The 26,144-nt window shown below is 44.1% G+C and overlaps 1 protein-coding gene across 2 annotated transcripts in view; it reads left to right on the plus strand.

Annotated features, from left to right (window-relative positions):
* The first annotated feature begins 479 nt into the window (after positions 1 to 479).
* GPC4 (glypican 4) overlaps positions 480 to 26,144 on the plus strand; it is a 104,982-nt gene continuing 79,317 nt past the window's right edge. Inside the window, exon 1 of one of the 2 annotated variants that reach the window (XM_046673447.1) lies at positions 480 to 538. In XM_046673447.1, coding sequence (XP_046529403.1) covers positions 514 to 538 — 25 coding nt within the window. In that variant the 5' untranslated portion in view covers positions 480 to 513. Of the gene's footprint in view, positions 539 to 1,101; positions 1,809 to 26,144 lie in introns of those variants that run through there. The other variant, XM_046673446.1, reaches the window with a different exon arrangement.

Here is a 26,144-nt window from a genome sequence, read left to right on the forward strand (position 1 = left end):
GGTAATGACAAGTTTCCAATCTGCACAGGTCCCTTCATTAAAGGAGCCCCGGGAGCTTCAAAAACACTCATTAATGGAATCTGACAAAGCTTGGAAGCAGGGAAGACTCGCCCATTTTCAATTTTTCTGGTGGCTAAGTAGAGTCTGGGTCCCAGAGAAGCGTCTCTCTCAAGAGGCTTGAGGGTGGAGGGGAATTGGGGGTCCTGGGCTACCATTATTCCATGTGACCTGGGAGTCAAGTTCCGGATTTTGGACCCACCCCCCAGCTGCATGCTATCAGCAAGTCACTTCCCTTCCCTGGGCCTCAGTTTCCCTACATGCAGGAGGGTTTGGGCCGGGTTTCCAAGGTCAACCCTGACTTCGTCCCATTGCCTCGCGGTTGAGGTGTCTCACCTGCTTCAGGGTTTGGTTAAACTTTAAGCAGAACCAGGCTGGGGGGGGGGGGGGAGGAGCGGGGGAGGAGAAAGCCTGCTGGGGTTCCGAATAATTCCGGCGCTCCAGGACCACCGTTTGATGGGAGCAGGTCTGAGGAGGCCAGGTGAGGCTCTAGGGCCAGCTCGAAGTCCCAAGTCCCCCTGGTGCCTGCAGCGAAACAATGCGAGTAGTGCCAGCGCCTTCCCCGTCTAGCCCAAGAGCTGGGCGTTTCCGAGCGTCCTCCGGGCTGCGGGACGGAAGCGGGGGAGCAGGTATGGAGGCGGGAGGGCTCTGCCCGGCTTAAGCCCGCGGGCAGCGCGTCAGGTGGCCGTGCGCAGAAGGCCTATGACTCGGACGTGGGCTTCAGGACAAGTTCCCAGCCGCTCGGTACCCGACGACCTGGGCCCGTCGCCCCAGAGAAGTTAGCCTTTCCTCTCTGGGTGGGGGGCGGCGGGTACGCTCCCCCCCTCCCCGGAGGAGGGGAGAAGGGAGGAGCCCAGCGGGGCGTGCCGCGCGAGGGAGCGCCCGCGCGCCCGGTGCGGCCCCCTAGGAAGTGGATTTGGCCGCTCCGGATCCAACCCCGCTTCCAGGTTTTCTCCCGTCCCGGCCCTGCGTGCTCCCGCCTGTCTCCGGCCCCCCCGCCGCCCGCCCCCTCCCCCGAGTGCCGCCCGCTGGGCCAAGTTTGTCGAGCGTCGCCGCGCACGCCGGCCAGTCAGTCAGCAGCAGAGCTGAGGAGGGCACAGCGGCGCGGCCGAGGCCGGAGGGAGCGGAGTCTGGTGGAGCCGGGAGAGCGGACCAGCGCCGGGCAGCCCGAGCCGCTCGCCGCCAGCGCCCGCCGCCGCCCACACGCTCCGCGGCCCCCGCGGCGCCTGCCACCTTCCCTCCCTTCCCCGCGCCCCTGTCCCGCCGGCCGGCCAGCTCGCCTCATTCGCTGCCCCCGCGGAGCCCCGAGGTCACCGGCCCGGCCTCAGCTCCCTGGGGCCGCGCAGCGCCTCCACGCCCTCCTCTTCCTTCTCTCCCGGCCGGGCGCCTGGCACCGGGGACCGTTGCCTGACGCTCGAGGCCCAGCTCCACTTTTCGCCGCGCGTCTCCTCCTCCTGCTGCTCTCCTCCAACTCCTACTCCAACTCCCTCGCCCTTTCCACTCGCGAGCCCTCGACTGCGCGCCCCTCGGCCCGCGCCGGCCACTTTCCGTCCGTCCCAAAGGTGGGAGCGCGTCCGCCCCGGCCCGCAGCATGGCACGGTTCGGCTTGCCCGCGCTTCTCTGCACCCTGGCTGCGCTCAGCGCCGCGCTGCTGGCCGCCGAGCTCAAGTCGAAAAGTTGCTCGGAAGTGCGACGTCTCTACGTGTCCAAAGGCTTCGACAAGGACGATGCCCCCACGCAAGAGATCAACGGTAGGTGGGGGGGCCCGGGAGGAGAGCGCAGAGACAGGCACCCCGGAGAAGGGGCCGCGGAGCCCCTCTCGCCCCACCGCCCCCTGCGCCGCTCGCAGGTAGCCGAGAGGGAGAATTGGGCAGGCGAGAGCGGGCGAACGCGAGAGCGAGCCCCCGCGCAGAATGGTCCCCACGGACGCGGCGGCCCCCGGTGCGCTGCGAACGCAGGGGCGCCGCGGAGTTGCCCGGTGCCACTGCCGCTCTCCGCTGCCACCGCCCCCTACCTCCGCCCCTCCCCGCGGTCTTCCCGGTCCCAGGAAGCCCCAGAGGACTCTAGCCCGCAAAGTCCGTGTCACCGGTTCCCTCGCCTTTTCCGGGTTGAACTCTCTCCTGGGCTACCCGCTTTGTGGTGTGGGTGATGAGAGGCCGGGTGGGCGTGGGGGTCGCCAGTGGGGTGGGGGAACCTTCTAGACCTTGCCAGATGCCGGGGGGGCGCAAAACGTGGAACAAGATTTGATGTTTCATTGATGTTCTTTCAAAACCCTCTCCCTGCCTCTCTTCCACTGCTGACACGGATTAGGAGTTTGAGTAGCTACAGTGGCTTTAGAAGTCGCCTTTAAAAAGTAAACGACTCTCCACCCCTCCAAACCCTGACTTTTGGGAACTCTCCTGCTTGCCGGAAGGTGTGGGACGAGACGGGTATTTTACCCCCTTTTTTTCTCACCCCATTTTAAGGGTTAATTGCACATTCAATTACAAACCTTTGAAAGGACTGATTACAGGAAACCTGAATCTCAGTTTGGAGATGGTTATGCAAATAGAGAAGGTTTAACCTGTGAAAAAGTTCGCCGGATTTCGGCGCTGGGGGGTGCGTGGGGTATTTGTGAAAGCCTTTCTTGCATCGCCAGGGAGGCAGCTTTCCGGCAGGCGCTCTTCGCCCCTCCTCTCGAGGCCGGCAGCGGTCCCCTCAGGGTCGCACTCTCATTCGCAGAGGCCAACTGTTGCGCGCAGCCCCGCGGGCCGCGCTGGGGCCAGCGGCGGCGCAGGTAGCCCGTTCGCTCCGGGGCTTCAAAAAGAACCACGGATCTAGCTGGCTGGTAGCCAGCATAACCTAACAGAAGTGAGCGATTCGAGCCCTGGGGGCCAAGCCTCCATTCCGAACCTTTCATGGAAGTGAGCGGAGCGCGCCTTTGCGTCGCGGTGTTGGTCACCCGGGTGGGGCGGGCAGGGGGCCGGCAGCCAGCAAAGGAAATACTGTAATTTCAACCAGGCGCTTCCAAAGGCTTAGGAAGACTTGGGGGTCATTTTTTGGAAGAGCTATTAATAACCTTGGAGATTAAGTGCAGTCGTCAATTACGTATAAATTACAAAGGTAATTGAGGGAAGTTGCTGGGCACTTTGTGAGTGTAACCGACATCGGTCTAGAAATAGAACCGAAAAAATTGTTGGAGCAGCCTAGGAGCCCACTGCACCTTGGCAGTTAGCAAACAACTCGCACACTACTGATTGGAGACTGTTTGCCCTTGAGCTGCCTGTCTTTTTGGGAGCTCAAGTATGTCCTCACAGCAGTATGATTTTATTGGTTGTAGAGCCCTGAAAAGCCCTCTTTCTTTTCCTTTTCCCTCCCGCCCCGCCAGAAAAAGTGAAGTGAACCAGCAGCCACTGAAGCTTGAGGGCTCCGCAGGTCAGACCTGGGGTCTTTGTGCCCTGCATGGTTTGGGCCTGGGCCCAGCGGAGAAGATTGGCGTGAAGGTTACAATTGTCATTCCCACATTTTGAAGGGATAACTCCAGCGATGCCCTTAATAGGAATGTGACAAGTTTTCATCTTCTGCTCATGCAAACAGTATCTGCCTTTGAAATGGACTAGAGACATTCAGGGAGTAGGTTGTGAAATTGCTCTCCCCACTTTCTCCAGCTTTGCTCTGGGCTGTCTTGCAGTGGCAGGAATCTTCCCCAGCCAGCATCTCAGGAAAAAGGAAGTTTGAAGGGTGCTCAAGGACTGTGCTAGGTGTTCCCTTTGATTGTCGTGGTCCTCAGAAAACACCTGAGGAATATTTTTGCATAAATGTCTATCTGGACGTTTTCCCCCCAAAGATAGGAGAGTTATTAGTGACCAGCAGCAGGAAATGGAAGCTAATGTGCTCACACCCAAAACATTTTATTCTTTTTGTCTTGTCCTTCATCTCCCTCCCAGGGCTGCTGCTTTTATTTCCCCTTTTGAATGACCTACTGGACTGCATTCTCCTGAGGAACAAAGGAAGTGCCTTTTTAGCTGGAATCCTTGGAAGACCACCAAGGACTTTAGCTCATGCAGTGCAATTTCGCACCACTTTCAACAATAACAAAAATGCATGACTGAATGGCTCAAAAATGTGGAGTGTTAGAGGCATTCATTTGAGTCTAGGACACTGTCACAACACAGACAGACCCAAGTAAATACCTTTAGACGGCCAGTATAGAAACAGGGGTAATCTTTACCATCACCCTGGCCTCTCCAGATGCATACATTAGCCTTGTCTTCCTTGGGCTACGCTCACATAATTTTGGTCATTTTGGGGAGCATAGTCAATATATAGTGACTTGTATTCAGCCTGTGTCTGAATGAATTAATTGCCAGGCGCTTTCCCTGGCGGGAGGGATATACTTTTTTAAATGCAAAAAGTCCAGGATTGTTTTCCAGGCAAAGGGTCACAGGCTTAGCCCAAGTTGAAGCTTTTATTCCCGACGCCCTTGCACTTGCCTTCTAGAGGTTTGAACAGGCTTTAAGAATACTTCACACTCTTAAGGAGGCTCAGTCTTTAGATCATAATTAAGATGATTTGATGTGCTCTCAAGGGTGTCGGGGAGTCCATCATGCTGATAGGGCGTCCAGCCGAGGTCCTGCATCGCCTATCCGCTTGACCCCCCTACTTATGAAATAATGGGTAGCCCAGATGCCCTGATCAAAAGGGATCTTTAATACAATGGATAAGTTTTTGTTGAGCTTTCAATGGGCATATCATTTTGGAGCGCCTACTCTGTGCAGCGTTCTGTGCGCAGCAAGAGGGGCCTCTGCCACCAAGACCTTTCCAGGTAGTAGATAAGCTGTGCACACACATAACTGTAGTACAACATGGTGTGTGATAAGTACCATATGAGTGATACAGATGAGGGGAGAGGAGAGCCTAAGGAGTTCCAAGGGAGAAGGGATTTGAGACTAGAGTATTAACTAGGTAATGCCAGTTCGCTAGAAAAACAGTAGTATTAATGATGGTAAACTAAAAAATCGAACCGTTTTCATTGTGCCTCCCTCCATGAAGACAGGACAAACAATATGCAACACTTGGCATTTTGTTACTAATCTAATCTTTTCTGAAATTGTCTTTAAGATTGAGGCAGTTGGGTAGAAATGTTCTTAAGCTTACCAAGGGTTCCTTCCATAGTGACATTGAGTGATACCAAGGAGAAGTTCGTGTCATAGTTGTGATTTTTGAGTTTTTGTTTCTGTTCCCATTTATGTTCATGAGCAATGCATTTGTGAGCATGTGTGCAGGTGCGTGCACACACACACACATATGTGCATATGTATACGTCAAAGGATTCTGGGAATTACATAAGCTATGTGAGGATTACAAGGAAAAAAGTGTATGTGTGTGTGTTGGAGAGGTAGGAATACTTTCTGATGTCGAGTTGATTATCGTATGTGAGAGACACAGCATATAAGATTTGTATTCCCTCTTCCCCACTTAAAGTAGATGGGTTGGATTTTGCAGAGAACTTGTGATCTTCTCTTCTGTTGGAATCATTAGTTTGGCTCTCTGTGTTTCACTTGAGAAGAGGGTCTGATTGAACCACAGGGCCTGTCAGTACAGAAGTACTCCCAGATAGTATAAGAACTATCTCCTGGACATGCTCAGAAAAGAACTTTGTAGAAGTTCTGGCTTATGCAGCTCCATCTCCAGTTAGAACATACAAATGGAAAATGTTTGATTCAGCATAATTACTATTTTCCTTTTTTATTTGACTCACGTTGGGTTGTGTGCAATTTCAGGATTAGCTGGAGACTAGACTGAGGAATGAAAAAAGAAGGTTTTTTGTTGTCTCTACAGGGATACAGCATCAGTGTTAATCTAAATCAATTGGAAGTGAGTTTCTGGCTCCCCAGTAACATTAACTGTTTTGGCACTGAGGTGGTTCACATATATGTTCCCAGAAGATGCATATTGTCTTCATGAAAAAAGCTAATAGCTACTGAGTGCTTTCTCTGGGCCTGGTCCCAAACTAAGGGGTTTACATGATTGTCTCATTTAAAGCCCACAACAACCATATGAAGTCAGAATCATGATCCTCATCATCATCCCCACTTTATAGATAAGGAAACTGAGATTCAAAGGGATTTAGAAATATATTCAGTCTCACAGCTGGGGAATGGTAGAGGAGGGATTTGAACCCAGGTCTTAGCTGACTCCTGAGTATAGTCTTCGCTATGTTCAACAGGTAGTAAGACAAGAAAGTACCTCCCCAACTCCTATAGAGGGCTGGCTTTAGAAATATAAGCCGTGAGAGGACCATCAACTGGCTAGCAGAAGACAACAATAGCAGCAGTATTCTTTTTTTTTTTTTTAAGATTGACCCTGAGCTAACATCTGTTGCCAATCTTCCTCTTTTTTTTTCTCTCCCCAAAGCCCCAGTACATAGTACATATCCTGGTTGTAGGTCATTCTAGTTCTTCTATGTGGGATGCCTCCACTGCATGGCCTGATGAGTGGTGTGTAGGTCTGTGCCCAGGATCCAAACTGGCGAATCCTGGGCCACTGAAGCAGAGCCTGTGAACTTAACCACTTGGCCATGGGGCTGGCCCCCACAGCAGTATTCTGATGCTCTAGTAGAGAGGATCCAGTCATGTCCTCTGCAGGCCAAGTGTTACACCCGGACATAGACAGTCTAGTGTTAACAGTGGCAGGAATATAAATTGTATTCCCTGGGCCGTGGGGAGTCAGTGATGGTTTCTGAGAAGGAGAATGTCATTAGTCAAGCTGTTGTAGGAAGATAACTGGTGGCACTTCAAGTTAAAGGTTGGTGAGGCAAGGGAAATAAAGGCAAGGAGAGCGGTTAGGAGGCTGTTTTAAATAGTTCTTGACTGGTCTTCCTCTTACCCTCCCATTTCATCCTGAGCCAGCTTCATTCCCTGATAGCAGTGCTTTGAATGAAGCCATTTGTCTGCTTTTGAGTTTCAGCGGCTCCAAGTATCTCAAATGATACTTTCATTGAGTCACTTGTGAACTCCCCAAGGTTATGTGCCCTCTTCCTCCTAGTTCCCTACTTGAATCAGATCCTCATGGTCTTTGCATGTAACTGCCTTGTATTAGTTATTGTGTGTGCAGGCACAGGTGTGTCTTCTCCCCTCAACTGTAAGCAACCTGACGACAGAGATGGCAGCTCCTGGGGTTTTGTGTGCCCGGCAGTCCCAAGTTCAATGCAGTATTGTTAAACAAGTGGGGGCTGACACAGACACTTCTGTCGCATTCTCTGCCAGGACACCAGTGCTGTAATGGGATTATCCTGCCTTGATGATAGATTGTCATCCCGTGGTCTCTTGCTCTTCTGGGAATCTTCTGGATCCAAACATTCTGAAGTGAAATAAATTTTGAGTAAATCTCCATGATATGTCGGTATAACCTGGAGAATGTTTTTATTCTTTTGGGGGAGTACTTCTCTTTGCCACTTCATTAATAACTGAGTACATAGGAATTTTTCAGAAAGTTTCAGAATTCTCTTTTTCTTCCTGCTTTGAGATATACTTTAAGGAACAAAAATGGAGACTTTTGTGATTAGGCAATTTAGAGCAAATTTAGAAGAGTAGTTTAACACATCAGATTCAGCATATTAGAGTTGTTCGATGCACATCAGTTACCTTTTAAAAAATAAAATCTTAAGTTTACTGTCTTTACAAAGCAGAACAACACAGGCTTAAGGATATCTGAATATTTTATATAAGCAGACACACTGAAATAGGAACAGGTAAGAACTAGCATTTTTAATTCTACTTGGTTAAACATCTGTTGCTTACTATGGAGAACATGAAAGTGCAGAAAATTCATGAAGCGATTCCATCCTGGAGGTAATTTGAAATATTATATTTAAGTTCTGAGGCATTTAATTCAGCAATCTAGTGGGAGAGAAAAATCAAAGAGATCCATCAGCCAGGTATTCAACTTTTGAAAAAGAAACTCTAACAAATGTTAGAAATTAGGAAAAAAATTGAATGGAAGAGTTAAAAAAGTCAGTAACCTCCAGGAAGCCTGGAAACTATGTAAAAACATCTTATTGGAAGCCCAGATAAATGTGTGCCAGACATCAAAAAGACCAGCTGCTTGGGGGAGGAAAAAAAGAACCCGGCATGACTAACTGGCAGAGTAAAAGAGGCTGCTTCAGGGAGAAAGGCAACTTTCACAAAATGGAAAGAGTTTAAGCCAGAAGAAGAGGGAAGTCCACGAGGTATGGCAGGGCAGGTACAAACTAGAAATTAAACAAGCCAAGAGAGAATTGGAGGTGAACCTTGCAAGGGATTTGAAAGGCGACCCATGTGATGACAGTGGTGAAAAGGGTGGGCTAAGTGAGTCCAGCCTATCAGAGGAAAAGCAATATGGCTGCTTTAAGGGGAAACCATGCCTGATTAACCTCCCAGAGTTCTTGGAGAGAAAAGAAGCAAGTGGATACAGGGAAACAGACATCGTTTAGGTTTTCAAGAATTATGCAATGGGATTCCAAGACAAAGAATATTCAGGAAATGCATTTGCTTTGGGATAAGTGGGCATGTTGGTTTATTGAGGGAGAAAATAATAGAGAAGGGAGAAACCCCACTGTCCTAGATGGGGTAGTTTACATGGAGAGGGCATCTTTTTTCTTGCAAAGAGCAGTTCTAGCCTAGCTCTGTGACAAATTAGTTGTCTGATACCTTTGGAGGTTCTTTCTCTTTTGTCTGAAAAATGGGAGTGGGGGGTGTTAGAATGCTGGATTCTATCAGGGATTCTCAACCCTGGCTATACATTAGAACCACCTGGAGAGCTTTTAAAATCTAATACCTGGACACCACCCCAGACCAATTAAATCATACTTTCTGGCAGTGGAGCTAGGTCATGGTAAGTTTTCAAAAGCTCCTCAGTGGTTCTAATGAGCAGCCATGGTTGAGAACCACCGCCTAGATGATCTCTGAGGTCCCTTCCATCTCTGAGATACTATGATTCTAAATTTTCCAAGGAAATTCATCACAGTGTTGTCTCAGTAGAGAGCTTTAATTTAGACTCAGTGCATGCTTGTTTTAATTTTGGCTAACTTGAATTTGAGGAAGGTCTGTGAAACTGGGAAAAATATTTTTTAATCAAGATGCAAGCATATGCCATAACCAGTGATGCTTTGCTGAGGGTAGAGAAATGATACTAGGACATTGAGAGTATTTGGGAGAGAATTAGAAAGGAGTCCAGACTTGGTGTCATTTATTGATTAAGTGTCAGTGTGTTAGGTGATATTTCTTCCCTTTCTCTATTGATTAAAAAAACTTTATCCCTTACTTTAATGTCCCTTTTGCCATGTGTTTATTCTCTTCAAGTATCTTATCAAGAAATAGAAGTACAGTAAATCCCTAGGCTTCTGGCCGGCACAACTATCCAGAACACAGCTGGGAATGTGGAAGTAAGCAGAAAAGCTAAATGATAGAAACAGCTGTCATAAAGCCCATGCATTCTACCTAGAGAAAAGGCCTTCCGAAATTTATCATCAGCAATCATTGATTGAATAGCTTTCCTATCAAGAGCAGAATGCTAGGTGTTGGGGATTCAAAGAGGTTTAAAACAGGAATCAAGCTTTTGAGGCGCTTAACCCAAATTATGGATAGATAGGGTTTAGATGTGAGATGCCTTGGTTATCTGGCTTCTCAGTCCATGGCTGATTAGAAGTAGCAAGTGGTGCTGGTTGGGAAGTAGAAGGATCAGAGGAAGGGATGGCTTTAGAGGCAGGCAAGACTTAACATCTGGGAGAAGTGAGAGATGACAGTGTGAAACAGGGTGGGGAGGCCAGAATCTGAACAGGAGACCCGGCACTTGCTGATCTTGGCAGTTGGAGACCTTTTAGGATGGAGTGAATGCTCAGAGGCATCTTTGGAACCCTTGAGGGCACTAGTGTATTTCACGGCGATAAATTGGAATATTCTGATTTAAACGTTCAGAAAGTATATTTTAGAAAGAGTGGACATATTCAAAATACAAAAATTGCTCTTGAAAACGGAAAGTTTGGTGTTGGGGAGAGGCAAAATAGATGAAGGGGATTATGGGGTCCAAACTTCCAGTTATAAATAAGTCATGGGGATGTAATGTACAGCCTAGGGAATATGGTCAATAATATTTTAATAACTTTGTATAGTGACAGACAGTAGCTAGGCTTGTGGTGATCATTTTGCAATGTATATAAATATCGAATCACTATGATGTACACCTAAAACTAATAGGATATTGTATGTCAACTATTCAACTTAAAAAGAGAGGAAAGTTCAGTTAAACTTACACGTTTACCTTTTCAGAGCACCTAGTTTTCCAACAGTGCTGGATCAATATGGAGTCAATTCTGTGTGTCACTTTGTCTTTTTCTTAAAAAAATAGGTTAAAGACTATATATTAATTCAGTGGTTTATTCACCTCAGAGCTTTTGATTGATGATTTTGTGCCTCTGCACCTCCTCTTCTAAGCCCTGTAGAACATTCAAGTTAGATTTGGTTCCTAATACTGTTACCCCCTGCTGTGCTCAGCTTGGGAAACTGACATTCTGACCTGAAGTCACAAAAGACAAGAGTTGGTTTTTAGTTAGAGGTGACAGGTTCAAATATTTGAATACTGGTTTCCCTTTTAAACATTTACCAAACTAAGTAAATGTCTAATCATAATTAAAGAAACACTAGAAGTTAAGGATAGGAGTACTGTATTAAGAGTGAGGACACATTTGATGGTCCATATCTCTGACCGTGTGGCTATTTGAACCTTAAAAATAAAGAAGCCCTTCTTGCCTGATCATGCCTGATCTGAGAGACCATGTTTCTCCAGTTTCTGTCGTACTGCATGGCACATGGTAGGTGTTCAAGAAATGTTTGTCATTCAAAAATAAGTTCAAGCGTGATTTTTTTTTTCCTGAGGAAGATTTGCCCTGAGCTAACATCTGTTCAAGTCTTCCTCTATTTTGTATGTGGGTCACGACCACAGTGTGGCTGCTGATGGGTGGTGTAGGTCTGCACCCAGGATCCCAACCTGCAAACCTGGGCTGCTGAAGGAGAGTGCACCGAACCCAACCACTATGCCATGGCACCAGTCCCTCGTGGGATTTTTGATTTTTGTCTTCTTTCTAGGAATGAATATTTCTGTTCATCCCTTTTTAATTAATTCATTTTAAGATAATTTATTTTAAAATTTCTAATACATTCACTCCTAGATGCCTAAGAAAGGGGAAAAAAAAGAATATATATGTGTATATATATGTAAAATATATTTTTAATGTAGAATGTAGTGTTATTTCTTGGCTTGCTTGGAGGTGGGAGCTGCGTCTTTCATGGGTTTGTTTTAATCCTGATAGACAAATGGTTGCTTCTTACATTGTCTCTTCCAGACATTAACAGGAACTCAGCTGTGCCTGCAGAGGTGCTTTTGGAAAAGAGAGGCTACCTTTGCTCCTGTTCCTTGCTTCAGCTTTTCTACCAGGTGCTCACTTCCCTCTTCTTCCTCAGGAATCCCACCCAGGTCCTGCCCCTGGCAGGATTGCTGTCTTTGTCTGGTTTAGCTCAAGGTCGCCTGGTCTCTGGCTTCATCCCGGCCATTCTTTTCATGCTAGTCCTTTCTTCTCACAGCTACTTTGTCGGTTGGCTTTCACGAGCCTCTTCAAGCCTGGCTTCTTTTCTTATATGTTGGGCTTCAGTCTACAGGAGCAGACTGGAAGTGGTTTCTTTTGGATTGCAGAGATTTCCTTAGTTCTCCAAACCCTTGAACGTCAGCATCCCAGCAAGCATTAAGCCACAGAATATTTTTCCCTTCAGTTATTGTTTCTGTTCCACCACAGGGTTTGTCTCCATTGAGTTTTCAGTCTGGTGTTTGGTTAGAGATGAAAACAAAGCTCTGTGTCCTTGCAAACTGCAGTGTAAAGCATGTGGTTAACAGTTACTACTTGCAATGGTCCAGTCTAAGTGGGAGTATCATTTTTCTTGGCAGTCACTTCACAGAAAGTCCTGTTTCTTTGGTGCCAGAATAAGCAGTCATTACATTCCTTACAATTTATAGTCAAATTATTATCTACTATTGTTAAAATTGCCTTAATTATAGAATATTTCCCCATGCTAAGATTTTAAAAAGCAAAACAAGACAACTTTTCAGTGGTGTACTTTAGAAATAGTCCTTCAAAATCGCTCCCTGACTAGGGTGTTGGAGGCTGTGATGAGGAATAGTTTTTTGTGTTTATGGGGAGAAATTTTTTTTAAGAGGAGGAGTACAGTGGGTTCACTTTAAACTGAATTTGAATTAAATGCCCCCAGCTGGGTAGTTGGTTAATATTCTGCCTTGTTTATCCCCAGTTTGGAACTAACTCTTTTTTTCCCCTGCCCCTTCAGGTCCAGTGGACCTGGACACAGTCTGGGAAGAAGGTTCTACTGGTGGGAGGTCGATTGATCATTAAGCAGTGTGGCAGTCTTAGAAGATGGTCTTGTATCTTTCAAGTTGGAGGGCAAATGAACAAATCACAACCTTCCAAAATAAGAGGTCTCTGTCAGTTTTCTTGTGATGTGAACAAAGATTTGGGTGACTTGCTGGGAAATGTTTCTGTTTATATGCTCTTCATAGTCTCTACCTTTGGGCTCTGCTTTCAAGATAGATCCAGAATCTGTCTTCCTCTTACCACCTTGACAACTACTGCTCTGGTCTCGTCCCCCATCACCTCTTACCTGGGTTATTGCAGTTGCTTCTAACTAGTCTCTGCTCTGGCTTCTCCGCCTCTCAACCAGTCTGTTCTGAGCACATCAGCCAGTGCAGTCCTCTTCTGATAAACTTAACTCAGATCATCTCACTTCTCTGCTCAAAATTCTCCAATGGCTCTCCTTGGCATACAGAGTGGAAGCCAAAGCTTACGAGCCCTTATAGGATCTGCCTATTGTCTCTTCCCATGCCAGCCCATACCATCTTCTCTTCTGTCATTCTCCTCCTCGTCCACCCCACATATTGGTCTCTGTTCTTCTGCAAGCTCACCAGGCACAAGCAGAGGGGCCTTTGTACTTGACCTAGAACACTTTGATCCCAGATAGCAGCATGGCTCACTTCTCCACGTGTTTCAGGGCTTTGCTTACCTATCACCTTAATGGAGAAGATTTTGCTGACATCTGTGTAAAGTTGAACACCTCACATGTACACTTTGTCTCTCTTCCTCTCTGCTTTACTCGTCTTTGCAGTTCTCACCATCTGACCTGAGGGCAGGAACTTTGCCTCTGCATTGCCTGCCACTCAAAAATGTTTGTTGAATGAATGCATGAATGAGTATTCCTTGCAAATAGGATGCTCTTGGTTAGGAAAAAGCTTTCAGGGGCATAGTTGACTCTTCAGGACTTGTGAGCGTGAGGCAGCACATTTGAACTCCCATCTGTAGAAAGGGAGTGGCTAGGTTGAAGATTGATTCATTCAGCAGCTTTCTACTGAGTGCCTAGTAATTGACAGGCATTGTGCTAGGCACTAGGAATAATGCAGTGAACAAAAAGGATATGGGGCTGGCCCGGTGGCCGAGTGGTTAAGTTCGCGCGCTCTGCTGCAGGCGGCCCAGTGTTTCGTTGGTTCGAATCCTGGGCGTGGACATGGCACTGCTCATCAAACCACGCTGGGGCAGCGTCCCACATGCCACAACTAGAAGGACCCACAACGAAGAATATACAACTATGAACCAGGAGCCTCTGGGGAGAAAAAGGAAAAAATAAAATCTAAAAGAAAAAAAATGATATAGGCTAGGCCTTGCACTCTTGGAGCTCACAGTCCAAATGGTGGCACAGATATCGACTGGGGAATTCGACAAATCAGTATTGAGTTATAGTTGTGATTACTGCTTCCAAGGAGAAGCCCTTGGTCTTGGGTGAAGTGTGATGAGGATGAAGCATAATTTTCTTCAACGTTTAGACTCTGCATTCAGGCCCATGGGGCTCTTCTCATTTTCCAAAAGTAGTGCCTTTTACGTAAGGGCACCTCTAAGTACTTGAATGGCCAGGGTCTCTTTCCCTCCGTGGGTCCTGAGGAAAATTCTGGAGTACTTGGTAGAGCAGTGCAGGGGAGATGGGCCTGAGTTAGCAAGGCTTACATGGAGCAGTCTTCTCTGGTTATATACCTTGGCCATCATTTTTATTTTTTTATTTATTTATTTTTTTTTGAAGATTTTATTTTTTCCTTTTTCTCCCCAAAGCCCCCTGGTACATAGTTGTATATTCTTCATTGTGGGTCCTTCTAGTTGTGGCATGTAGGATGCTGCCTCACCGTGGTTTGATGAGCAGTGCCATGTCCGCGCCCAGGATTCGACCCAACGAAACACTGGGCCGCCTGCAGCGGAGCGCGCAAACTTAACCACTCGGCTACAGGGCCAGACCCACCTTGGCCATCATTTTAGGGGTTGATTTTACATGGGCACTGGAAAATGCAAAGTAACTCTTGCGTCACTGCGCTGCTGTTTTCTGTTCTCGGAGTGGTCTGCAGAGGAATCACCCCAGTACTGTGAGTACTAAAGCCTGCAGGTTTCTGTGAAAGGTCAGTGTCTACTTTTATTTCCATAGAGACCACAGAAATGCTGTTGTTTTTGAAGGGAGAGTGGCTCAGAGCAAAGCCCTCTGACCTAGAAATGATTGTTACAGTGGAACTCTGGTTCAGCAAAATATGGCCCAGATGCACCTGCCAGTTAGTAGCAGGATTCCTTCCCTCCCCAAGCCTTTATTAGTGGCAACCAAGTGTGCAGGTTCCCAGGAAGAGAGGAGGACCCTGCCTGTGGGGAGCCTGTGTAGAGGCTGGCCAGGGAGGTAGGATTGTAAGCAAATGCAGCCGCAATGATAAGTGTTCTAGCAGTTATCCTAACAGGATGGGAAGGAGCATCTCTGCCATACACTGGCTCTGCGAACAGGATTTTCTCCATTTCAAGAAAAATTGTTTTTCAGATCATCTTCTTTTTTAAAATTGAAATATAATTGATAGTTTTCAGAATTTTAGATGAATAGTGTGGATAAAATAGGGCCCTGTTTTTGTTAGTTTGTTCAGAAATACAAAGTCTTAATGAGGAACTCTGAGGCTTGGAGTTTATATAGGCACGACCTAATGTGCCTGGGAGTTTTACCTAGAGGGCCCCAGGTAGCCATGAGATCCCAGTATTCCCAGTGTTTCCTGGTTACAAGCCGGTGTTTTTCACCATCTTCTAATCCAGACCCCTCCTGTCATAACGGGCAGACTACCTTGCAATGACTAAGGCTGAAGCCTCAAGCTCCCCATTTAACTCAGTGAACTGGCTGCATTGTAGTAAATTGGGTGTATATATTTACATGCAAGGGCCAAGTCTTGGTTAGATATGCAGATTAAAGTGTGCCCACTTTTAAATATGATTTTAAATATGAAGATTATGGCATATGCCCTATTTCAAATACTATAGGCTTGCTATTATTATAAGGAAAAGTTGCCCCTTATAAGGAAAAGTTATCTGAGAGCAAAAGGGTTAAAGGGGCACATATGTACGGTGACGGATGGCAGCTAGACTTTGGGTGGTGAACATGATGCAGTCTATACAGAAGCCGAAATATAATGATGTACACCTGAAATTTATATAATGTTACCTCAATAAAATAGAAAATAACATAAAAAGAATAGAAATAAGCATTTTGTTTCTTGCTGTCTAATCGATCAAGTGGTCTGTATGCTATGAAGTACTCATGGTGTGGGCTGAGATGTGTGAGTTCATGATAGGGCGAAGCAATCCGTAGCTATCTAAACATAGCTTTCTGTTTAGGGAGAAGTGATTAATTGTTTCTTTTTTTATTTTTAAAATAGACAAAGCATGTACCATTTTTACCAATAACCTCTTAGTGTTTCTCTTGGAGCCCTGAGATTTTCTTGGTTGCTTCTAAGCTCAAGAATGAAGTAAAATACAGTGAGCTTCTGGGATAATGGAGGCTGAGGCAGAGCTTGTTTATCTCTGCTGAGTCTGTCCTAAAAGGATTTGCTAAGCGAATGAGTGGTGTCACTAAGATACTAGGAGATGTTTAACACCTACACAGGGGAAGAGAGTATTTCTAAACACCTCAGGAACAGCCATTTTAATTGAAAACATTGTGTTAATTGCAAATATATCTCTATTAAAGTAGATCTCTAAGTCGCATTAGCTTCCAATACTTCCTGTGGGGGGAAGGTCACTTTGTGTTTAAAAATGGTAAGTCTGCGTTTCTTTAAAATTATTGTATAATTCAGCCCATATTCCCTCCAATTAGTCAAATTTATAGAAGGCATTTCTGTAATTGACCATATTAACATGAGAGACTAATGGCAGCTCTGCTGTTAGGACAGAATATTTGTTTTCCTTCTTGAAGTCGCAGCAGCTGTTGTATCGTCATATTTTGCAGAAAGGAAAAACAACCACAAAAAATTGAGATGTGTTTTTAATGTGAGAGGAATACAAGCTGATCACTAAGAATAAAGGGAAATGATTGCATTTGGCACAGTTATTAATTTCAGAAATGTCTTTGAATCTGTGCTGTATGCTTGAGTATTATGCCAATGCTTTGTGGCTTCCTGGGGTGACATTTAAGAAATGTAGATTTAGATCCTACAATTTGCCAAATATAAATTGCCTCAAGTATTAAGTATTTTTCTTAAGAAAAATTGGTTGTAAGGGAATTTTTCACCATTTTCAACAGTTACTTGATGTGTGATCAGAGAGTTATGTCAAACCTTAAATTTTTATAATATTGTATATTTAGTAGTGTATGCTCTTGTTGAAGAAAGTATAACCTCAGCTGCAGGCAGTTCCCAAGGGACTGTTAAAATATACTTAAAGTATTTCAATTGTGATAGTCATTCTTTGAAATTAAGGAAAATTTTGATCATTAATTTCAATAAGGAAGACTAGCAGGGCATTTTACTCGAGGTAAATGTAAAATGTTGGAGATTTCTTCAAATCCCACATAGCTTAGGTATGTTTCTTAGTTGTATTGAATTTTGTCCACTGAAACACTTGACTTTGTGCTCATGTTCCTTTCTAAACAATTTATTGTAACCTCCACCGGGCCTTTCTCATCTTCTCTCCTCTTCCTTTCGTAATACTTGTTTTGTTTAATCAGTCAATATTGATAATTTTTTTTCCATTTTAAAAAAACAACTAAGAAGAGACTAACATGATTTCATCAGCCCTCTAATTGCTTTCCTAATGGAAATCTGGTGGGTCCTTAAACATCAAGGATGAAGTTTTAAAAGCAACTTGGGACCCATTCTTCAACCATATGTCTTTAATTTTTAAAAATCTGGTAGGGCCTAAAACTGTAAGAAGTCACATCAGTTTCTTCCAAGGTTTTTAAAATTTAATTTTAATATAAACATTACCCACTTAAATCCATATTCAATAGGATTACTACAATCCTAGTGGTAATTGTTATTAATTATTTTAATAACAATAGATAGCATTTACTGAGCACTCACTATGGGTCTTTGAACGCATCATGTAGATTATTAACTCACTTTATATAAACAGAAAATAAAAGGGCACGTGGAAGGAGGATGGAATAAAGAATTTTGAAAGCAAGGCTATTACAGTGACTGAGCCATCGTCATTTGACCAATAGGCTTCCAGGTAGCTGAAGTAGAACAGGACGCCCAAACTGGTTATACATTTTTCCTTTATCTGATAAAAAGAAACATAGTTCTTCAGGCAAGACACTTTCTTATTGCTAAATCTAGAAAGAGTATATTATGTAGGTTCTTATGTAAAAAGACATTACACGGTGTAATAATCGGTGCTGTTAACATGATTTCTTTGCTTGTACTGATCTCCCAAAAACCCCAAAGAAACAACATTCGAGCAATTTAGTCAGGCTTTCAAGTCCATGGTGTTGTCTTCAGACTAAAGAATCAAACTCTTCCTATCTTTATTGGCAACTGCTTCCTTTTTGTGTATGAATTCATATCTCTGTCTCTGAGTCAGAGCTCTCCTGATCAGTAGCTAATAATACCGTGATAACAGCAAATAGAGCCATCTGCAGTAGCCAGGAAACCACAATGAGCTACACACCAGGGGAAGTGAGCCTGCGGGCTGAAGCCACTTTCCCACTTTAGATCTAGGAATTGAAACTGCGTCGGGCATCTAGACAGCATCTTCTGTGCTTCTTAAGGCATTTTTCTTCTACCTGCCCTGCCTAACTCTGTTCTCAGGACTTTGTACCTGGCACTCAGGATTGTCACGTTGTTATTTGGCCTCCAGAGATTATGGTTTATGGTAGGTTAAATTTGTTCCGATTGAAAAGGTGATGTAGCAACAGTAATGAAGAGTAACCTCTATCATTTGCATATGATACATACCGTCCAATCCCTATTCACATGTATATGTTTTTACATGGTTTAAATTGTAGTACATACTACTACATGGTATGTCTGCTATTTTAATTATAACATGATATTATAAAAATGCTTCCGTAGTTCTGTACAGTTAAAATTTTCAAATGGCTGCGTAACATTCCCTGAAGTTGATGTAATATAATCTATTATATGTACCCCATATGGATGTTTACGTTATCTTTGGTGGTTTGTAGGTGTGCGTGTTTGTTTTTTTAATTTATTTTTTTTATTGAAGTATAATTGACATACAATATTAGTTTCGGGTGTACAACATGATTCAATATTTTTATATATTACGAAATGATTACCACGATATGTCTAGTTACCATCTGTCACCATACAGAGTCATTACATTATTGTTGACTATAGTCCCTATGCTGTACGTGACATCCTCGTGACTTATTTATTTTATGAATGAAAGTTTATGTCTCTTAATACCCTTGACCTATTTCACCTATCCCTCTACCCCCTCCCCTCTGATGACCACTAGTTTGTTCTCAGTATCTGTGAGTCTGTTTCTGTTTTGTTCGTTGTTTTTTTTTTTTAAATCTTCCACATATAAGTGAAATCATGCAGTATTTGTCTTTCTCCATCTGACTTATTTCATTTAGTATAATACCCTCTAGGTCCATCAGTGTTGTCACAAGTGGCAAGATTTCATAGCTTAGCTTCTTTATAGCTAAGTAATATTCCACTGTATACATATACCACGTCTTTATCCATTCATCTATCGATGGACACTTGGGTTGCTTCCATATCTTAGCTGTTGTAAATAATGCTGCAGTGAACATAGGGATGCAGATATCTTTTCGAATTAGTGTTTTTATTTTCTTGGATATATACCCACAAAGGATTGCTGGATCACATGGTGGTTCTATTTTTAATTTTTTGAGGAACCTCCGTACCGTTTTCCATAGTGGGTGCACCAATTTACATTCCCACGAACAGTGCACAAGGGTTCCTGTGTTTGGTTTTATATTGAGTACAACAATGATCATCTTCATTCCTATGTGTTTGGCTTGTGTTGAATAACTTACCTTCAGTTAAACTTTATAAGTTGCTTGGTTTTTGGTTTTTTAACCTTTAGAAGATTTAAAAGAAGGAAACGTTCTCCCCGTGCCTAAAGCCTAGGCTGACTGCAGCACATGCCAAGCTCCTCCCTTCCAGGTATGCAGGGAAGGGAAAGGAGAGGCAATCTGAGGAAATTAGCCTAGGGAGCTGGTCAGCTCTAACGGTCCAGTGTTTTTCCCAGCATTTTCCAGTAACACCCTCTCTGAGCTCTTGCCAGGAACCTGCGTCTACTTTGATTCCTAAAAACCTAGTTCAGCTATATTTCCAGAAACAGCTAAAATGTTGACTGGTGGTGAGGGGGTTAAACCTGAAGGCTGTACAAATTAGTTAGGGCGGTGCCTTTTTCTTTGGTTCTTCTGCCCTTTGATTGGAGGATAGTTTCCCACATGTCTGTATGTCTCACTTTAAAAAACAAAGGGAAAAAAACCCAAACAAAACCCTTCCTAAAACATTTGTCATCTGAACAGAGCTTCCTAGAAAGCAGTCTCATTGTTTCTAAAAGGAGGGGCTCATAATAACCCTCCATTCTCCCTCCTTTCCCACTTTTTTTTTTTTTTTTTACAATGAAATGATTTTATGACTGTTAGTTGTGAAATGGCTTAATTCAGCTTCTTATTCTTTATGGAAAATAACTCTGCTATGCCTAATGTCTGTCTGGTCAAAGGGCGTTTCCTGTGTCATTGGCTTCCATGGTTTGTCTGCTTTCAGCTTTGTGATTGGGAGGGTACAGTCTCGCCTTTTAAATTGTCTGCTTCATCTTTTATCTTTCAACAGGTCCTGGGAAGAAATCATCCAACGGCTTCTTTCCACTGTCAGTTTTTGAAAGATCCGTGGCTTGCTTTATTTTGACAGGTGGCTGGTGAAAGAGGTGCTTAAAGGGTGTGGGGTATATACCGTGCAGGGAGACGAGCGAGGTTACCCGTTTCTTTTGGGGGCTGACAAATGGCAAGTGATTATTATGCTCTTTTTCCTCAATGGGGCCTTGAAAGAGGAGTTTGCCAACAAGGCCTGCAGTTGGAAGACAGCTGTACTCTTTCTAGGACCATTTCTGGGTCTTTGCCTTTTACTGAGGCAACTTCTATGGAGACAGAATTAGGATATAGAAGATGCAATTGTGTAGATTAATTTTCTGTAATGAACAGGAGTGATAAATCATTCTAAAGCTAGGTATCATCAGGAGGAGCTGTCCCTTGGAACAGCCAGAGTCCAGGCCAGGATGGTGTCTCAGATGGTCCCAGGGACCTTGGTGATCAGGGATATCTCCAAATAGCCTTGATTGGCTTTAGCCATGCTTTCTGTACTTTACACGACTACTGGGGATAGCACATTGACTATTGACTGTCTACTGGACAAGCTAGTGCTTCTGTTTTATAACTGAAATAACTCCCCACCTCTTTTAACCTTTGGTTGTTGGTAGCTTCCTGAGATTGTCACTTCTAGGGTTAATGGGCCTGTATGATGTCCTGAGCGTTAGAACTAAGTATATATCCCTTTAGATCTTCTCTCCTGTACCAGACTCCGTTCACTCATCCCACCCTACCTCCTGACTCTCCATAATTTCAGCTGCCCTCTCCTGAGCCTTCAGTGCAGTTTATGTTTTGCTTCGTGTGCACAACCCAGAATGATACAATAATACTCCAGTTGGTTTGAAGAAAGGTGGGAGAGTGTTTCTGGTTCCCTTGCCCTCCCTCTGTATGTGAACAATTTTTGGGGGGGTATTGTTGACTACAGTACATTTAGCAGACTAAAGCCTGTTAATTAACAACAAGATGTGAGATTCAAACTGATTTAAAGAATCAACCAGTAGAAAGAACCAAAGCTCAAATAGTACAGAACTAAAAGGCTTTGGGTTCCAGGCAGTTCCTCTCTCTCCAGAGCCTCTTATCTTGTTCTTTCCCAGTCCTGGCTTACAAGTGGCCTCTTGGGAGGAAGCAGAGTGGTCAGTAAGGGTGAGAGCAGGGAGCAGAAAGCAGTCCACATTGCCTTTTTGTACTAGAACTCTGTTGTAACAAAGACGGCTTGGAATGGGCCATCTGCTGAGCAGAGGAAGCTTTCCATCATGAAGGGATGCTTGTTGCATGGCGTTTGAGGAATTCACTCTCTTAGAGCCCCAATATTAAAGATGTCTTGGTCTCGTATGTGAAGGCAGATGATAGCAGTGACAACTATAATAACAATAAAAATTTGATTATGGAGGGGTTTCTAAAAACTTGAGAGTATACTTAATTTTTATTCTTTGTTACCGACATTTTCAGAAGTTCTAAGCTACTTTCTTTCCAGTTTGATGTTATTAGATTTCAATATTTACATTAGACTCTAAGCCGACTTGTTTTGTTTCATTTGTTCTGTTCTTTAAGTGAACACAGCTATAATAGAAGCACATAAACATATCACTGCGAGGCAGGAGAGAGAGCCTTGGACTGTGAGTCAGGAAGCCAGGAGGCTGCTCCCTCTCTACCACTGACCAGCTGGGTGATGGGCATTCAATAAGTCATCATATCAAGGCCTTGTTTCTGGTGTTCATAAAATGAGAGCATTGAACTAGATTATCACTAAGATCCTTTCCAGCTCTGATAGTCTATGTTTCACTGCAAATGTGTTGAGAGCTGATGAGATGATCTGGAAAGATAGGGGAAATACGAGGAAAGCCCTTTCCTCATTGCATATGTATTCTTGAATACAATAAAACCTTGAAATGAGCAGTTCTGGGTAACTGAACTTTCTGAATGGTTTTTGTCTCCTTCCTTGCTGTCAGCTGTCATTCTGTGCTGCTGTCAGCATGCCCGCTTTTAGCAACTCCTCTCCCTCCTTCTTGGCTGCTTCCCTTGTGGTCTTTGAAACCGTAGCATTAAGCTGATCAGAACTCAACGCCAAGTGAGCATGCATACGTTGTGAGGGGAGGGCCTCTCCTATGACTCCAGCTCGTGATCTTTGGCTGATCAGAGCCTTTTGGGGCTTATTTTTAGGGTCCACATAGGCGATGTGTTGCTGTATCCCCGTTTGTCTTAGGCTAAGCGTCAGTGTGGTTAATAAGCACATTTCTTTTCTGTGCTAATTAATTAAGAAACAGGAGTAGGTGGATGAGAGGAGTCAAGCACGCACTTAGACTGGGGAGGGGGCTGGGGAGACAGTATTTATCCCAGAGTCCAGCTAAACAGCTAGACATGCGTCAGAAGAGACCTCGTTTCGTAAAAGGTCTAAAAAAGAAGTTTGAGGTGAAGAGCTAGGGTAAGGAGCTGTTTGAGAAGTTGGAGTCACACTTGTAGCTTGGATTCTAAATGGAAGCCTGGCTTGAGTGTGCCTTTCTGCTTGAAGTAGGGTGCTGGGAAGTACAAGCAGCCACACTCAGCCAGTGTGTGTATGTTTATGGTTTGCTTGTCTGGCTGATGCCCGGAATGTTGCACATGAACTTCTGAAAGGCCACGGAGACCCTGCTCCCCTTGTCTCAGTGCATAGTCCCACAGTGGGAATTGGAACCAAGCTGTTCTTCCTTCAGAAAGTTAAACGGCAAGGCATTGACATCCAGATATGCTTCCTTATTCCAAATTTTCTTTAAATTGCTCCTGCACGAAATATAACTCAAATGATCAATCACGTTCAGAGTAGTCTCTCTTTCCATCAGACCAGTAGCAGTACGTACCCACAATCCATGGTGCTGACCACATATGTATTTTGTGGTCACAACATTGTCATCTGGGCTAGAGGCCCTTTACGCACCCCCCATCTTTCTACCTTCTTGGTTTTATGTCCTCCTCTTTCCACACCCTGTACCCTCTCTATCTGTAGCCAAATCAGACTACTCATTCCCCAAGAACAACCAGGACGGTCATGTCCTACCGCCCCCATCCCTTGCACATGTGTTCTTCTTATGCCCAAATTTGTCCCTCCCTACTTGTGCTGCTTAAAAATTCTGCTCATCTCATAGACCTTTGTATCCATTTTCTCTGATACCCATGGTTGGACATCTCCCTTTCTTGCCCGTAGCAGTTTTCTATGAATGAATGAATGGATGAATGAATGGACACTGGAATAGCGAATTGTTCATTCATTTATTCTGTAACTATTTATTAAATATCTTCTGTGTGCCCGGCTAAGTGTCAGTTTCTAGGGATATAAAAATGAATAAGACAGCCACAGTCTCCGACCTCAAAGAAATAATACCTTATATTAAAATTGGCTATTGGTTTTATTACCTCTACAAGGTTGTAAGCTCCCTGATGTTAGGCATCATGTCTACCTAGGTTTTATAATCCCCCATCATGCCTTGCACACAGTACAGGGGCTCAATAAATGTTTATTAGCTTGATTTGAAAAACAACCAGCTTCTTTCCCATGGAAAAAAAAGGGCATACATTCCCAGAAGACTTTCTGAAGCGTTGTCTTTGGCATAGTGCTTTGATCTAGCAACAGTGGGGATGTTAGACTTTGAAGCACATTCTTCCTCAACATCAAGTGGACTAAAAACACAGAGGGTTAAGACTGGTCCCTTCCACGTACAGGAAGGGTCTTTTCACTGTGAAGCCTCAAAAGTAAGAACTCATGCCCATTTGTGCTCCTGGATAAGTGCACATTCCAGCCTGCCACCTATCTTGTTATGCCCAGAGTTGCTAAAGTGCCTTTAGCTATAAACCTGTGTATCTATTGAAAAGATTTGATGCCATCTACTCAGCTCTAGGGAGGAGCCCAGTAGAAGAATCGTTCCAGAAAGAATAAGGCTTTAAGAGTACACAGAGGTGTTGGGGAAAACAACTTCTGATCATCTAGTTCTTGAGCTTAAGTCTAACATGAAAATAGTATAGCTAGCGATAATTTATACTGTGTGTAAATGGACGTTCAAAGTTAGAAATCGAAGAACTTAGTGGGGGAACTCAGTTTAAGCATTTGAGCCCTTGTGTATCAGTGCTGCGCTGGAGTTAGGAAAATGAAGGGCTGCGACCTCACAGGTCTCGCCGACCATGTGATTAATAATCAACAAACATTTTGAAGTTCAATGATAAAAATTAAATCCAGCTCTCATTTACGGGAAACCCTGCCTCTAATACAAATTATAGACTTCTTAAGGTTTATCTGGCAATGCCTGTCCTTTAAGTACTATATAATTGTTCCTAAACCTGTCAGGAAAGAATTTGAGAATATTTTTAAACCCATAAGCTATAATCCACTAACAAGGTGGAAATCTCATTTAGCCTTCTGTGCAGTTTTATTTATTTATTTATTTGATGTTCCGAAATTAACCTTTGCTCACCAGGATTGCTTCCAGTTCGCTGCTGTTTCCACTCTGGCAGACAACTATAAATAACAAGGAATTAATATCACTACAGAATGCTTCGGGACAATTATTTGCAGCATATAATTGAAACCTACTGCTGTCTTTCATGCAGCATTACTACAATAACAGGAAATACTGGGAGACCAAAGGAGAGACTTTAAGTTTACCCCAAGGATAACCGTAGGCCTTCGTCCATAAACCCACTTTGCTCTTGTGAACTGAGGCTGCTAAGTGTTATGGCCAAGTAAGATTTAGTGGACATATGTGAAAACAGGATCCTGTCAGGATACATCTGATCAGAAGTCATAGCACAATTTAACCAGCCTGTTTGGGTATTTCTCCTTTATGTACTGCAGATTCCTCCTTCTACCACCAGCATGCTGCGTTGCAGGAAACTCCCTTATTGAACTCTCAGGGGTAGGGATTGGCGTATTCTGGCTGCTGCTGCCCTCAAGTATTAAGACAGAATCTGGTCTCTAATGGCCATGAGAATTAGCTTGGGGTCCAGAAGCATGGGTGGGTTAACATGTGAGTTATTCTTTCTAAAATTAATTCTGCATCAAATTAGCTCTAGTCTCAAAAACATAAACTAAACGGACTAGAAACTGGAGGGGGGTGTCCTTTGTACTCAGAGAATAGGTACTTTTACTTCAAGTGTGTCAGAGCGAATTAGGACTATTAATGGTTTAACAACTCTGCTAGTTATTGAGCTGGTCCTTAAAACAAGGGAGGCGAAGGGGGATCTGAATAGACAGATCTCTGACTTAATAGCCACTTCTCAGGTTGTTCTTTAGTCTCTGAGTATATGCACCTGCCTCCCATTTCCATTAATGTCATTAAGAGCTGCATATCGTGTGTAATACAGGATCATCAGGGTCTTTATTGCTGTTCTTTGAAAGGGAATAAAATCATGTCCCTTTCATTCTCTCTAAAACATTACATGTGAAAATTAAGAGGCCTTGTGCTTTGCCCAATTACTTTCCAGATAAAGTTTCTTGATAATGTGCCTAGAAGTAATTTTAATTTAAACAGGCAAATATGTATTCTTTGTTTAAACATTTTTCAATTCCATTTGTGTCCCTGATAGAATCCTCTGAAAGAGCTGCTTAGATTTGAAAAAAAAAAAAAACAAAACCCAAGTAAAATGGACTCCAGTGCCCTTACTGCTGTTTAGCAGCCTCCCCTTCTCCCTGCAAGGCCCCCATGTAGAAAAGCTGCCGCACAAAGACCAAGTATCAGCCCTCAACAAAGCTGAAATCCCAGTCCTAGCCCTCTGCCAAACTGCTGTTCTTTTAGGGATTTTTTTTTTTTTTTGAGGACGATTAGCCCTAAGCTAACATCTGCTGCCAATCCTTCTCTTTTTGCTGAGGAAGACTGGCCCTGAGCTAACATCCGTGCCCAT

This window comes from Equus quagga, chromosome 10 (genome assembly GCF_021613505.1).
Source record: "Equus quagga isolate Etosha38 chromosome 10, UCLA_HA_Equagga_1.0, whole genome shotgun sequence".
Taxonomy (NCBI): Eukaryota; Metazoa; Chordata; class Mammalia; order Perissodactyla; family Equidae; genus Equus; species Equus quagga.